Raw genomic sequence first — 17,261 nt, 5'->3', positions numbered from 1 at the left:
TTTGGAACAAGGTTATGTTGCTTCAAATATTATAGTCATCAGTACAGACATTTCATGGTCGTCATCATGAACTCGTGGATTGTAAGGGTGTATCCGCCTGCACCATGAACATTGATTTGTTCGTCGTGTCATTTTTTTCCTTTCCTTTTTCGTCTAACTCTTAGATGGCATTTAAATGGCCGTTTTAAGAGAGTAGAGTATCTGTATCACTCAACTTTTCCAAGTTAGCGCTCAGCACACAATATCTAATGGCTCATCGCAAAATTACTCATGATTCATTTCTATCGCTCAGCGCTCATGATCGCTCAATAACTCACCGCTCACCACTCAAATCGTAGTACTCAATAACCCTCGAATGTCAACGCTCAATCGCCCAATTACTCAATCTCTACTATATAAGATTTGCATCTGTGGAAATAAGATTGTATAGAGTGGTTGCGTGTTATACACACATACTTTACACGTGTAATTGTTAACATTTGATTGTGTAAAAACAGTAATCGCAAAACCTTTCAGATGCTTGACAATTTTCACAAAATTTAGGATTTAAATTTCAAAAGAATTATAATTTCAATAGATGGAAAAGCTTTCAATTACCCAAATTATCTAAACGAAAGAAAGAATATCGTTTAGCTAGATCCTTTAATCTTAGTTTCCGCTATATAGATGACGTATTATCTTGAAACAATCCTAATTTTGGGGATTTGATACATCGCATCTACCCCGAAAACTTGAGATAAAGGATACTACAGACACTGTGAAGTCAGCCTCATGTCTTGACCTACACTTAGAAATCGACGGTAAAGGAAAACTATTGACCAAACATTACAACAAACGTGATGACTTTACATTCAGAATTGTCAACTTTCCTTTCATCTGTGGCAACATTGCTTCAGCACCTGCGTTTTAAGTGTTCATATCACAACTCATACGTCATGCAAGAGCTTGCCGAAACTACGCAGACTTTTTGCATCACACTAGAATTCTAACCAATAGGTTTCTGGAACAGGGTTATGTTGCTACAAGATTGAAGTCCTCACTACAGAATATTTATGGTCATCATAATTAACTCGTTGATCGTTACAATGTATCAATCTGCGACATGAAAACTGATTTTTTCAAGGTGTCATAGTTTTCCTTTCCTATTTCGTCTACCCCGGACTTGACTTGTTATGAGCAACTCGGCGGGTATTTCTAGAAAAGCAGAGGACGCTCACCCTACCGGTGCACCTGGTCTAAAGAGGAGTCGGATTTGCTCATTTGCTTTTGTTACTTTAATGTGTATGCATAATTTTAGTTACTTTATGCTCTTTGTTGTGGATGTCTATTTTCCAATTCTGGTCTTTGTCCCTGAATTACCGCTATAACTTTGGTTCCCTTGATTATTAGTTGCAAGCGTTTTTTAGTTATTATATGTTCTTCGTCGTGTGTGTCTGTTTTCCATGTCTGGTCTTTGTCCCTGGACTCCATTCTTTTGCATTCCGCTTGAATCTCTGTTCCCTTGATCACTCTTTCAATCGTAAAAACATTCTGACGGGTTTAGTTGCAATAGACAAAGGTGTAAAATGCTGTTTTGAAACAGTTTCGACAATTAATATTTTATTAAGTTCGTTTCTGCAAATATTCTAAAAGAAATTTCATTGAACTGTTGAAAAGCGCTGAATTCATATTGTTTAATTATTCACTCTATTCATTGACTCGTCGTTAAAAACCTATCGTTGTGTATAAATTCAATCATTCATTCTATATAACACATAGCTTAATTGTTCATGACTGAAGTGGGAAAGTTAAGAGCGTTACAGGGACTGTTATATATCAATCTCTATAATGAATAAGATTGCTAGGTAAAAATATCAGTCATGCAACAAAATAGTTAAATAATGTACAGTTTACGACACAAGAAATTCGTACTGTGTCCTTTCTCCGTGCAGGTCCGGGTGTTAAAAGAATAGGCCTGCAGCAGCGCTAAGCTTGTCGTATAAGGCGACTAAATAGTGCTCAGAAACCTAGCCGGGGGCTAGGCACTCTGCCCACAGAGCAACTGCCCCAGGTGGTGAAATGGGGTACCCCTGGCGTGTGACATGCTGGGGTTGTGAGGCTATAATACGGAAAACCTGACCGCAAACCATAGTGATGCACCGTGTTGGGAAAGATGCCACGTTCCTCGCACGTTAAATAACCCTGCTGTGGTATTCGATAGGAGTAGGAACCTTTGCGCTCCGCCACAGGAGGCTAAACTGCCCGACCTTACCCATCCCCCCTTTTTCCAGTGGCAATCAAAATTTGTCGACCCTATTATCCTTGTGACCCATCCTTTTTTTTCATTTCATGTTCATTTTATCATCAATTTCATGTCCATCGTCTGAATATAGCTGAAATATTGCTGCCCGGACGTTAAACCCCAACAACAACTAACAACCTTTATCGCAGCGTAAACAAATATGTATTAATATTTCTATTTTGCTTAAATGATCCGCCTAGCTGGAATTGTCAACTACTAGAGAAAATTAAAATAAACACGATTATGTACTAAATATAACAACAACAAACCAAATGGAAACAAAGCAAATATAAACATAGCCTCTGTTTATCCTGCTAGTGTTACAGTCTGTACTGCAATTATGCCCGCTTTTGATTTGATTTTGTTTTGTTTTTGCCTTGTTCTAGCTTGATTGTTTCACTATCCGATTGTTTATTTGTTTTAAGTTAGAGAAAATATTCATATCGTTTAAAGTACGTTGAAAACACTTTTAAGCTATTAAGTTTGCTTTTCTGTGTACTTTTGATTTTCAGATTTACATGTTGTTAAGACTGTGGTTATCCCCATAACACATTCAAGATACATTTCCATTAAGTGGCCTTCATACGTGGATTTATATTTCCACTTATGACCACTAGTTACTTGAAACCATTTATAATTTAGAATTCAAGCAAATTTAAGTACCCACATAACAGACGAAGTTTATTGTTTTGCTCTACAAATTCTGTTATGTAACAATAGACCATTCTGAAAAAAAAATCTACATTTTTGGGAAATCTATTCATTCATCTGTCATTAGAATCAACCATATCAAACAGTTTCAAGAAGAATGACTTTTACAAAGTGTCAATTTCATACATAATTTATAAATGTTAAAAGTTAAAAACAAGACTAGTTACTTGTTTGTAAATGTTTCTGAATTAGAAATAAAGCTGAATTTGGTGGGATTTTAACATGTATTAATCATCTTCTGCCTGATTTTTATTAAGACTGCTACTTAATAGCTATTAAAGAATTTACGGAAACAAAAAAAAAATTATAGAAAGACTGTGTATCCTTAATCTATTATACCATTCTTAGTCAATATTTACAGTCAATATACTCTATAGTTGTTAGTTTGGAAGTGAAATAGAAGATATACCAGTGACACACTCAATACTAAAACCCAGGAGATTTTACAATTTGATACAGTGTACCAGCTGAAAGACTGATAATTAGTTAGAAATGACATTTGTATGGTAGGTATGTTCCGGGGACGAACTGCTCTTCAATTTATCATTGTTTTCGTTGATATTATACATTGCATCTACCTCAAAAGAACTCGATTAACTTGTTAACTTCTGTTTCTTTGTGAGTGTAATTTTGGTTACTTCATGTTCTAAGTTGTTTGTGTCTGTTTTCCATGTGTAGTCTTGATCCCTGGATTACGATTTTTAAAAATTGACACCAGAGTCCTCGACCCTTTTGTTTGACACGACAACTCATTAGTTACCATTTTTCAATCTTCACCAGTAAGCTAATTTCATAACAGAAAATATTAAAAAAAAAATGTAAAAGTATCAAAAACTTCAAGCGTTCTATCCAGAACGGTTTACACATTACAAGATAAAACCATCTTGATCGCCAGATATGGATTGATTGAGGGAACAAAAATTCGAGATGTAATTAAAATAACATATCCTAAGGATAAAGACTAGTAGAGAACAGACAGATAGACACACACAAAGAACAAAAATACCGAAAAATAGCACGGAAAAAGAAAGAAAATTAACGAACAACCCAGACTCCACTACAAACTGGAAACATGGACCAGGTGTACCGGAATGGTAAACGACCTCTGCTTTCTAACAACATCCGTTGACTTCCTCATAAAATGTCACGACCGGGATAGACGAAAGTGGAAAACTGATACTAGTACATGGTGAACAGATATACCATTATGATCCACAACTTTATGTTTACGACCAAAAATCTTTAGTATTGATGATTCCAGCGTGTAGCTTGTTCCAATAGCCTAATCATAAGAAGCTTCGAATGGTACAAAACATGGAGTAGTTTCGGAAAGTCCTGGCATAACGTTTGAGTTTTGATATGAAAACTCCATACGCAGGTGCTAAATGGACAATGTTCGAAGGAAGTCAATTGCTCCCATACGGGGTCGCCTTAACCTAATAGTGACCTTTGGTGAGCTCTCCAAAATGTAGTCGAAAGGTTTGATTGATTTATTGATCATGACCAGTTCAATATCGTTTTTGAGATATATCCAAGGATAGGTAACTTGACTCCTGCAGTTTAAAAATAGCAGCAGCGGCCATGTTTTACGTCTGAAATATATAATTTGCACAATTGTTTTAAAAGAAGATTGTAGGTGATAAAATGTGAAAATTATCAATTGACTTCTTTTTCAGAAGATCTTAAATATGCAACGACAGGTTAAGACGACCACAGACGATGACGGAATAAAGGTGCTAACAATAACTCACAAGGACCTCTGCTCTGTCTATTCTAAGTCTTTTCTTCTGTGAGTAATTTATTGTTATCTTGTATTGTAGGATTTGTTGTAGACGTCTGTAATTCTTTCGGTGTTTCCTCCCCTTCGTTATGATGTCAGTATTAATACTCTTACTTGAATGAACAAAACAACCCTTGCTCAAGTAACTATAAAATTATGAATAGGTTTCTACTTGTTCTAATTGACAATTAAAGCAGAATACGACTTCAAAGTAAACGCTTGTAATTAAATACTCTCCATGTTTTAAAATCTCAATCATACCATTCCTTTCAAGAATAATGCAGAAAGCATGTATCGGAAGTCAGTATATATTTGTGAAGTAATTAGTTCTTTTGGATAAGCAGAAGTTAATTAAAGACTAATCAAGGGAACCAAGGTTATAGCGGTAATCAAAATAATGTAATCCAGGGACAAAGACCAGGCATGGAAAACAGACATACACAACAAAGAACATAAAGTAACTAAATCATACATACAAAGTAACAAAAGTAAATCAGCAACTCGGACTCCACTAAAAACTGGGAGCATGGACCAGGTGCACCGGTAGGGTAAGCGTCCTCTGCTTTTCTAGAAACACCCGCCGAGTTGCTCATAAAAAGTCAAGTGCGGGGTAGACAAACGAGGAAAGGTAAACTATGACCCGCTGAATAAATCAGTTTTCATGGTGCTGATGGATATATCATAACGATCCACGATTTCATGATGACGACCATAAAACTTCTGTAGTGATGACTTCAATCTTGTAGCAACATAACCCTTTTCCAGAAGCCTATTTGTTAGAGTTCTAGCGCGATACAAAAAGTCTGCGTAGTTTCGGCAAGCTCTGGCATAACGTAAGAGTTGTGATATCAACAATCCATACGCAGGAGCCGAAGGGATGTTGCTACAGATGTAAGGAAAGTTGACAATTCTGAATGAAAAGTCATCACGTTTGTCGTAAAGTTTGGTCAATAGTTTTCCTTTACCATCGATTTCTAATTGTAGGTCAAGATATGAGGCTGACTTCACAGTGTCTGTAGTATCCTTTATCTCAAGTTTTCGGGGTAGATGCGATGTATCAAATCTCCGAAATAAGGATGGTTTAAAGATAATACGTCATCTATATAGCGGTAACTGAGATTGAAAGATCTAGCCAAACGATATTCTTTCTTTCTGATCAAATCAGCTATGAGGTCAGCCTCATAAGAGTGAAGAAATAGGTCAGCAAGTAAAGGAGCAGAATTTGTTCTCATTGGAATGCCGACCGTTTGTTGTTTACCCGGTTCAAGGTATGTTTTTAAAGCCCTAAGTGAATATTCTGACCAAATGCCTATGGTGTTTTGTTTCACGCCGTTTCATTTTTGTTTCAGTGTGTAAAAAACTTTGGTTTCTTACTTCATTTCATAAATAAGCCAGTCTCTTATGTGTGTCAATACTTCAAATAAAACATATCGTTTATGTAGCTCAATTTATTGTTATCATTCATATCGTATTGAAAAAGTAATGGATAATCTGAATAACAGATACAATACTGTGGAAAATTGGCTCCATAATCTTAAATGGAAGCCATGTGTGGTTGGCGTAATTATTGGATGTGTCTGTACATCCGTTCTAGGATTAAGTATTGGATTAATTGTCCATCCGTACCTTACGTCTTTGTCTACTAGTTCTAAGGGTTAGTATATGTAGATATTGATAGGATAACTAATTTAATTGAATAACCAAAATATGATCGCAAGTGCTGCCTAGATTAAGCGAGTGGGTGGAACTTATTCCGAACTCGAAATAAATCTTTTTGTAGTCTTGGCACGAGTGATCAATGGACTATCCTATTTATTATATATACTGCCTCCATTATTCGTTACTATTTTCAAAATAATTTAAGATTTTGTGGATTGAAAATCGCGGTGTGACATTTTCTGACGTTTTGGCAAGAGATAGTCAAAGATTTATTTCACAGTGTGAATTATCGAAAATGTTTACACCCGAAATATTCGGTAAATCACTGCTATCTAAATGTTATACACTCGCAGTTTGTTTTTCATGTAATGTCATGTATTTACATAATGACAAATGAGTTATTAATTCATTTTTAAATTTATGTTAAACGCAGGAGAAATATTTTTGATCTAAACCTATGCTTTAAATAAGGAATTTCTAAATCCCAATAATTGAGAACACTGGCGAAAATATATTCAGTGTAAGTAGTATACTATGAGTTCTAGCATTAGCCTTTCTCGAGTAGAACCCGGGTAGAGCACCCCAATACGCATGCGTATGACGTCACATCCGTGACTGTGGACCGGAAGCAACCGGTAGAGGAAGGTGACCAGAAATTGACCTTGGATATGACCGGAAGTGGACCTTGGGTGACCATAAGTGGACTTAGATGGGGGACCAATAAAGGCAACATGGGTACCTTTTGATGTAGGGAGGGGCTTTTAAAGGTTAGGAGGGGGAAACGACCGCCATAGGTATCCTCATTTAGTGTCCTAATTAGTGTCATTATATAGTATACTATAAACAGATAAGTATGAAAAAGGGGGAGGCGTATTATGACAGGAGTATCTTTCTTTCTTTATATTTTTTTTTATTTCTACATTAACGCTTATTGTCTTTTTTTTAATTATTTTTTTTTGTAAATTAATTGTAATTTCATTGTATTTTTGTGATAATGTCGAATTGATTGGGCACTTTGAATAAATTTTAAATTTTGATTTGATTTTTCTTGTGTTCAATGAATTGTGTAATTTGAATAGATGTCTCACGGATCAGACAGATGTTTAAAACTTTCCATTTTACTGGTAATTTCAATAGCCTATGAATTGATTTTTAACCGCTTTTTATCGTGCTTTATGAAAACATTACAATTGTAAGGACGTTTTGTGCAATGTTTATCACTAAGAAATAATTTTTTATCATTGTTTTATTTATTTTTGTTTTAATACTTTTTTGTATTCAGTTTGAATAATTATTGTTTCTATTTTGACCAACGTCTAAAGATTAGACTGACTATCGTAAGGTTTACATTGGAACGTTAAGAGTAATCAAGGGAACCAAGGTTATAGCGGTAATCAAAAGAATGTAATCCAGAGACAAAGGCCAGACATGGGAAACAGATACATACAACAAAGAACATAAAGTAACTAAAATCATACATACAAAGTAACAAAAGCAAATGAGCAACTGCAATACCTTACGAATGCAATGACAACATCAAAAGTACAGGAAACCTCAATCTTAAGGTTCTGCAATAGCCTTGTATAACTGAAAATTTTGGATGCAGTGGGTGAAGTATAGGAATATGTGGTCTTTGTCTTTTAAATATGGGGGAAATTTGTTGGTAACGTTTTTGTGATGGAGGATGTTAGCCAAATTAATTGCATTTATACCATTGTTGACTTTTCACACAAACTGGTTTAAAGAGTCTGTGTACACCGATATCCAAAATGATGGCAACAAGTCTGTATAATGATGAGGTGGGGTCAGAAATAGGAGTGTGAAGACTTGTTTTGTAAAGGGAATTTAGTAGAGTAAGTGGTATAGAATAAAGTTTGGTTCTAATGTAATGAAGTCCAAGAGGTTTTTGTATGAAAGGAAGGAGACCATCTATGGAGACATCATGTAACTTGGGTGACGTATAATGGCGATGGCCATGACTCCTTTCCCGTCTTGGATTTTTGTCAAATAAATTTATCACATTCATGCTATTGTTATATTGGCTTGAAAGGTTTCCTATACTTTTGATGTTGTCATTGCATCCGTATGGAATTGCTGTGTCTAGTCTGCATATCCAGTACTCCTCTCTTTCCCTACGATAGTTTGTTTTCTTAGAACCGGACTGTTCGTAGGATGGTAATTTTTTTTCTAAAATACGATTTTTCATGGAAAGGATTGCATGATCTTTTCGATTAAAGTGTTGATAAACTGTCGGGAATTTGGTGGTGTTAATTCCCGAACGATGACCGCACATTCTTTTATTTAATCGTTCTTGCGTTTCTCTGACATATATTAAACAACGTAAGTTGCATTTTAATCCATGTATTAAGTTTGTTGATTTGCAACTTAAGTCATCGTGACTTCTTGTATGGAAGGTTTTGTGTGTAAGGGAACTGGAGAAGTAAGGGTCGGTTATAAGATTTTTGCATGTTTTGCAGTTTTTAATACCACATTTTGATACGGTACGATATGGGTTGCCATCGTCTTGGTGGGTTAAATATATGTTTTAAAGGGCCAAACCTCCCTCTTGCATTACAAAAAACAATCATTACTCTTTATTGTAGAAGAAACTGAGTGTTTTTCAACCAAGGACTGATATCTATAAATATTTGGGTGAGAGACTGCTGCTGCTTCAAGAGTCTGTTACGCAGATATTTATGGCGTTCAAAGAAATTAGCGTAGCGAATCAATTGTGAAAGATAAACACCATATGCAGCAGATGAAGGGATATTGCTGCACACGTAAGGAGAATTTAGTATATTAAAATTAAAGTCTTAAAAAATTAAAACTCTTTTATCATTAATCTTAGTGATGAGATGACCACTGTTGTAAAATTTGAAAAGTAAGTATAAAAAAGATGCAGAACAAATTGTTTCTGTGGCCTTCTTTATCTCGAGCACTGCTGGGTATACTGACTGTATAACCATTTGCCAAAAAGAAGGGTTGTTGATGGACAATACATCATCAATATATCTGTTTGTAATGTTAAAGGATATAGCATTTTTAATTTTTATTCTTTACGAGATGCTAAAGAAATCCAATCTCGTATGAAAAAAAAACAAACAAAAAACAAACAAACAAACAAACAAAACCAAACAAAACAAAACAAAACAAAACAAATCGGCTAGGAGAGGAACACAGTTAGTGTCCATTGGAATGTCAGTTTGTTGGTGAAAAAAAGTAGCTCCTCTAAATATGACAACTATGCTATCAATGAGTAAATCACAAACCTGCTTTTTTGTGTAGCACACTTTCTGCGATGTTTTAGACAAATATATGGCTTTGTAACCAAAAACATTATTTTTCTTTGAAACAGCAAAAGATTTACGAATATATCCTTTTAAACGAGATTTCAATTTATCATGTGGTAACGTAGTGTAAAGAATTGAGAAGTCAAAAATTTGGAGAGAACTAATTTCCAAAAAAGCTGCGGGATTTTAGGTTTTGAAGTAAATTTTTTAGTATCCACATATAATCAATGCTACAACGGGAGTATGTTACATTGCATCAAGCTTTCTATCCATCCTCACTGCTGGACGATATCTTCATAAGATGAATCTCCGTCGTGGAACAAGATAAAGATATACTCAATACTTTGCACTAATGTGGTAATCATGGCCGAATAAAGGATTCAATTTTTAACGTTCTTGACAATCATTTGTTCATGAAAATCATTTATGTACTTTAGTAAGCGAAATATTTTACCCAAATTATTTACCTTTAAGAGTAGTTGAAAGTTTTCAACGTTTTGCTATGTACAATACGTTAGTCAACGTTTTTTTCGATTAAATGAAAATTTGGGACCCCTGTGTAAATATCTTTCTCGAAAGGTGAGTATTTATATTAATATACATTATATATATGATTTTAGTATTATATCTTCTAATATTTCGAGTGATATATGATTGAAGGAGATATACTAGTTTTGTTAAATATCAATTTATCTACATTCCCTCGGACACCTCATATTTGAATATTCTAATTTTACACGTTTAGCTGTTGAATGTAGTTTTTCCGCATGAATATTGTAACGCCCCAACTATTTTGGGAGTTGACTATAATTTGTGTGGGTCCCTGATGTAGGAAATAATAATAAAGATTGGATGGAAGTTCAATAATTTATATAATTAGGAATCTTAATCTCTGCATACATAGGTAACAGCAATATAATGAATCAATAAAATAATACAGTGAATCCTAATCACAGAAATCTTTGACACACATATACTTGGAGCAAACTGCACTTGGGGCTTTTTTGGTGCAGCATCGAACACTTTTCATAAGGTGACCAAGTTAATGAATATAAACTCAATATATCTTACTCTATAAGGATTAAAGTAATAATTTGTGCACCAAGTAATTCACTTGGTGCAGCACCAAACACTTTCAGTTGGTGTTGCCAAAAGTTTACTTGGAGTAATTTCCTCGAAAAGTAAGCCCCAGCAGACGTCGGAGCAGTCTGCAGATAATAAATAATAGCAGCATAAAAGTTCACAAATAATTAGAAATTACCAGTTTCTGGCCAAAACTAATTTGACTTTGGGCCATAATTTACGCAGTAAGCCAATTGGCTTCTACAACTGTCATAGGAACAGATGACAGCTCGGTGTACGCCTACGCTATTTATTTACATCGTAACTAGGACATGACGTAGTACACAAACAACAATAAATAACTACACACAATTACACATCACAAGGAATGGCGCCAAATTCGATGTGCAACTCCAAACACGGAGATAAATTAACAGTAATACAGTCAAGTGTGTTCGGGACAACGATAAAATGGTAATTGCAAGTATTATTTATAACAGGTAAAACAATTCTTCAGTCCAAGCACCAAGCATTGCAAAAATGACCGAATATCTGCATGTAAAAATACCGGTGAGTGAGAATCTTACACGAAACCGATCATTGACAATAATATATCCGATACTGAAATTCACCGGGCTTAACAATATAGTCAATATTGATCAATCTAAAAGACTTTTAAAACGTGTGTTATCATTTCTTACAATCAAATTGACTTTTATGTGAATTACATCTTTTTCAACTCCTATGCAAAATATGACATGACAGAGGACATAATACAGAGATCACATATCCCAACATTAAATTATTTGATCTTTTAAATAAAAATCTCCATGTATGCTCATTTTAAGTCAGCTTTGAAAAAAAAATACGAAAATGTGTATGCAAACATTATAAAGTATACAGTTGTAATAATGGCCAGTCCTAAATATCATTACATGGATGATTTTAATTTATATTTGGAGAAAAAAAATGATAAATACATGTTATAAAGGGTTATATAATGGTTTTGTCATATTTGTCCTGTATCATGTCAAAGGACAATCATATTAGACCAAGGATAGCTTTATTGGGCCAAATACGACATGACCGAGGACATAATACGGAGCCAATATAGAATAACCCATTCTGTAAAACCTATGTTAAACCAGTGGTCCTTTTCACAAAAAGTCGTAAGTACGAAAATAGTCGTGAGTTATGACGTCATAGGAAATCAAAGTATTGTGACGTCATAACTTGCGACTAGTTTTATCCTTACGGTTTTTTTTTTGTGAAAAGGATCACAGTTCTGTAATGTATAAAAACAATCAGTATTGGGTTTACATATATTCTTAATAACCAAAAAATTCATTATATTATTTTGTTGACTACCGGAAGTAGAATATCCATATCAAGGCTGTCCTTATTGGGCATATTAATCTATATTGAGCCTGTTTATCTGTATTAGGCCTGTATGCATTGATCCAGTTATTGAATTTTAAGATTTAAGCTATTAAGACATATAGCATTTAAATGGACAATTTAAATCATATTGGTACATTTGATACACATTATTGTATGGCATTATGCATGAAATAGTAGTTTGTTGTTGGGCGAAAAAAGCTATTTAAGTGTTTATTCAGTTGGCAGGCAAATGCGTGATGAAAGGGAAATACTATCGTTTGTAGTATTTTTATATGGTGCATGACTGTAGTAGTGTAATCTCGAAAATAGTCTGAATCATTTAATTTTCATAACATGATCTGGCGATTGCCACGATACTCAGATTATTAAAATACGCATTACAAATATTACTGCATCAACAATTAACAAGTAAATATCGAAAACTGCTAATGATGTTTTTGTCAGGTGATACAGTAACGTTAATGAGATATTTGAGGACAAACATTTATGTCCACTGGAAACAACTAACTTTTGAAAATCGGGGGTAATCCATTTTACACAAGAATAATAATAAATATTACTATAATATGGTATTTTCCATTTATCAGTTAATGGTGGATGGAGTTCATGGGAACAATACGGATCCTGTAGTGTGAATTGTGGTGAAGGAGTGATTCCTATCGTCCGGAGATGTGACAATCCGTCACCAACAAACGGCGGGATATATTGTGTAGGTGAAAGTTATGGGTTAGGGACGTGTTTATTGGAAGCTTGCCTAGGTAATATTGTAATTAAATATACTTCAGTTTCTATGGTAACTAATTACGCAAAAAGTCCTTGGTTGTTTTGTTGAACCGATCAACAGTTTTTTTTACTTTTGACAGCAATACACTGCGAACAATGAGAAATGTTATGACAGTCATGAACGAAAAGGGAGACAAGATATGTAAGCAGACTAATTCATTTGCAAAATCAACAGACATAAATTACCTAGGACAATTTCTAACGATCGTTTTATAAACATGAGAGATCACTAAGTAGCTTAAACCCTGCTCGCACTTGCGCAATTATTGTTTTGAACGGGTCACTTTTCCTTGTATCCATCGTTTGTAATCGTGTACTAGTTACACATATATGAAAACCACACAGTCAATAATACTTCTTAACACCTCTATACTATTCCGATCTTAACGTACTACATAAGAACGCATAGAAATACATATATTTTGGTCAAACGTCAGGCTATTCTATCGACAATCTCATGTGAAAGCAGGTCTTAAATATGTCGCTTGCATAAGTAAACAAATACATATGGCTTTATAACCGGTACTACGGTTGAGGATTGGTGAATTGCGATTCAATTTTATTTTTTTTTTCTTTAATTGAAGATGCTATTTTTTATCATAACTATAAACATATATTGAAAATATTAATATTGAAACAGTTGAAATAATTGTTCTTTATTGTAAAAATGATAAGGGGGAGAGTAATTGGAAGAGCCAAATATTTCATTTTCCTAAGGAGGCCTCACTGATCAAAATGACTTTTTTGTCATGTTAGATAAGAAATTATTAAACGAGACAGAAGATGTCAGTAAGATGTATTGTATAAGTATTAATTGTACTAACTATCGTGTTTTACTAATTATCTTCCTGTCCTAAATATCTCGTTGTACTAACTATTGCTGTTTCCATGGTAAACTTAAAACAAGAAAAAAATAGTTCTCACGAAATTGATTTTTACACTCTTTATCGCGTGGAATGTTTTTTTTTAATAATTTGACTGATATAGGGGAATAAATGTGTATACATGTATAAAAACGTTATAATATTACAAAAAGTGAAAAATAGGCGAAATAATGAATTTCGTAACTCATTATCTTTTATAACAGACAAGAACATTGCTTTACATAAAAAGACACGCCAGTCGTCACTGTTCAGCAAGAAGGGTCTGCAACCTTACTATGCTAATGACGGAATCACTCTGCAAAATGATCATCTGATATGCGCGCACACACAGAGCACATTTCATGCATGGTGGGCAGTTGACCTAGGAGACGTTTTTGACATAAAAAGGGTCGTTTTATACGGGCGCACTGACTGTTGTAGTGAGTATGACGGTTTTTTTCCCATACGTGTCCTGATTATATAATTGTGTTGAGTATTCAATGCTAAATGGGTTATTTGTTTCGGTGTTTAAAGTTTTAATCTTGCTGAATATCTGATGCCAAACACTACGAATTATCGTACATCTATTGAAGAACAGTAACACTCAATTTGATTAATATTTCCAAATTTAGAACTTCGCTAGAGTATAATTATTTAAAAAAACTGCGAGACAATATAAATATTCCGAATTAATAAAACCTTCTTATCTCAGTGTTCACTGAACCAACGTGTTCTAGTACGTTGTTTTTATTAGAATTGCACAGTCAAATTAAATTATTAATCAATGACGCCTTCATACATGAAGATGTTTCTAATTTTACAATAATTGTTCCTGTTCATCGAGATATGTTACAAATTGAACGACTCACCAGGTGTCAATGTTACAAAAAGTCGTAAAGTGTAAAGTTGATCGTATGTAATGACGTCACAATTGCAACCTTATATAGGATTATGACGTCATAATTGACGTTCAATTTCACACTTACGACTTTTCGTGAAATTGAAACCAGGTGAACGTATTTAAAGCAACTAGTCGAAGCAAAGGTTCGATGTATTTTATGATCCAAACAACAGTCCAACAACTTTATGTATTCACCTTTCATTGCGTTTTCTTACATTGACCAGTTTGTTAATCCACTTTGCAGCAGCCCGTTTGAGTAATTTCGATATCGATGTTTTCAAGCCAATACCAAGCATAGAGACAACGCTAGACAACTTCCAACGAGGCATTATAACAAGATGCCACTACCAAGCTGGCGAAGTCCCAAACCACGTGCTCAATGCATCATGTGCACCTGACACAACTGGCAAATTTCTAAGAGTTCGTCTACGGGGCTTTAATTATCTATCATTGTGCGAGGTGGAAGTGTATGCCACGGATAATATACAGAATTTACAAAGTAAGTATACTATCATAAAATACTGCATTAAGCAATACCATTGTTAATCTTTCCTTTATAGATTTTAATTTGTAATTCAGAGAATTTGATTTAAAATATTTAATACCTGACATAACACACTATCGACATATACCCTTAACTTATATCCATGCATCTTCCACGTGCAATTGGTCATTTGGTTTCTCATTTTATTATATTATTCTTATAAACATCCTCTTCCTTCATTTTTATTGATGTCTCCATTTTAGTTTATCTTAATGCTATATTTAGACTATATTTTAATCATTATTGGACTGTTTCTCATTTCAAAACAGTGTATGACCTTTTTTCATGCTAATAACTGTAAATACCACCAGTTTCTGTCCGTTGTCATGAATACATCAAAGCTACGCCCAAGCTATCAAATGCAAATGTGTACTTATAATTAATTATCGCCAATTAGTAACCATTATTTCTGAAAGATTTACAACACACTCCTTGAACAAAACAAGTTTAATTTTTTGTGTTGCTTTAATTGAATCGAGGTCTTATCGCACATTTTGTGTTCGTCTGTTGACATCAGAACTCGTACTTAACTGGTTTCTGGATTTTAGATAAAACTCCAATTATTTTTTTCAAAACACATACTTTACCATTACTTCTGTCAATAGCAATGACAATACAAAATTAAACAATATTAGTATATTTTATACATGTAATCTAATTTTAGAAGTAATACGGTTACTTTCTGATTGGATAAGAAATATGTCCATTCTTTAACAGACTAATGTTTTGGCGTCATATGAATAACACGTTCAATTTTGATACTTACATTAAATTATAAGGAATGACTGTTTTCGGTATATTTGAAATTACCACAATGCCCATGGTGCACATGTTAGCAGGTTATTTAATGTTCACATTGTGATTGTGGTTATTTCTTCATAGACCGAAAACATATAACAGTCATTCATAAAATGATTTAGCATCACCAAAGCGAGCATACTGCAATATGGACAAATTGTTACAAGAACAAATCCAAGACAGGGCTCTTTTCATTTTGTTACAAATAACTTCAACGCGGGTCATTTTTTTTTTCAGTTGACAAAAATTTTATTTATGGTGAGCCTTATGCTGGACCGGATATTCGCGAAATGAAAGGAGTGCTTGGAGAAAACTGTTCAAACTTCTGTCAGACAGGTGCAGATCAGGATTGCATTACGTCATTTTTACCTCATTACAATTTGTGTGTCGTTGCAGGATTTACTTCTAAACCTTAATGCATGTTTAAAATTTTGTTCACTTGAAATATATATATCCCAGTTCAAACAATTATATTTCATGAGCAAGGACATATCTGCTGTTGTTTTTTGTTTTTGTTTTTATTTTGCACAATAAAAAGAAATGAACCAGGTGCATTGGTAGGGTAAGAATCGTCTGCTTTCCAAAACACCAGCTTAGCTGGATCAGATGAGCTATAAAGTCAGCCTAATAAGAGGGAAAGAATATGCAAAATTTGTCCCAATGCAATACCGACTGCCTTTTTAATCGGGTCTACCACGCTGTAAAAAATTGTTGGAGATAAAAAAAAAAAAAAATTCAGCATTTAGGAAATATTTTCTTCGGTATATTTGAACTATGATTTGGAATGGTTTTAACGACGTATGAACAATCTACCAAGTACAGTTTCTGAACAAATCCGAAAGTTTGTAACAGCAATAACATATGGTTGAAACGACGATATCAAAAGTGTAGATAATTTGTCAAATCAAAAAGGTTTTGCCCGATCTATAACTTGCCGTCATAAAATCCAAATAACCAGACTGTGTCTGTGTTGTTCTTTTTTTGCCATTTAATTAAGTTCCTGCTTGACACATTTTCACTGGTGTCCATAGAATCGTTGATAATGCTGCTTTTGCAAGAAATTCTTTCCAAATCAGTATCATATATTTGATAGATGCGGTTGAGGAATTATAAACTCCATAATATGCGAGGACAATGGGTTAGAAAAATAAAGCTTGCTCTCGTTTAACGATCTAGTATTTGCTGTCG

General features: G+C 34.1%; 1 protein-coding gene across 1 annotated transcript; it reads left to right on the top strand.

Annotated features, from left to right (window-relative positions):
- Window positions 1-6,186: 6,186 nt before the first annotated feature.
- On the top strand, window positions 6,187-16,563 carry LOC148600701 (uncharacterized). Its single transcript, XM_088556570.1, has 5 exons — window positions 6,187-6,426; window positions 12,772-12,942; window positions 14,055-14,270; window positions 14,976-15,230; window positions 16,311-16,563. The coding sequence occupies exons 1-5, from the start codon at window positions 6,255-6,257 to the stop codon at window positions 16,487-16,489; spliced, it is 993 nt and encodes a 330-aa protein (XP_088412696.1). The 5' UTR covers window positions 6,187-6,254; the 3' UTR covers window positions 16,490-16,563.
- Window positions 16,564-17,261: the final 698 nt, after the last annotated feature.

The sequence above is a fragment of the Perna viridis genome, chromosome 12 (assembly GCF_037379345.1).
Source record: "Perna viridis isolate PV_CMFRI_1.1 ecotype Kerala chromosome 12, ASM3737934v1, whole genome shotgun sequence".
Taxonomy (NCBI): Eukaryota; Metazoa; Mollusca; class Bivalvia; order Mytilida; family Mytilidae; genus Perna; species Perna viridis.
This window is presented reverse-complemented; position numbering and strand designations above follow the sequence as displayed.

Excerpts from the sequence above, each read along its gene's own strand:
- LOC148600701 (XM_088556570.1), top strand. The coding sequence starts at position 6,255 with ATGGATAATCTGAATAACAGATACAATACTGTGGAAAATTGGCTCCAT. Across the intron at positions 6,427-12,771 it reads TTTGTCTACTAGTTCTAAGG|TTAATGGTGGATGGAGTTCA; the intron begins GTTAGTATATGT and ends TCCATTTATCAG. Across the intron at positions 12,943-14,054 it reads TTTATTGGAAGCTTGCCTAG|ACAAGAACATTGCTTTACAT; the intron begins GTAATATTGTAA and ends CTTTTATAACAG.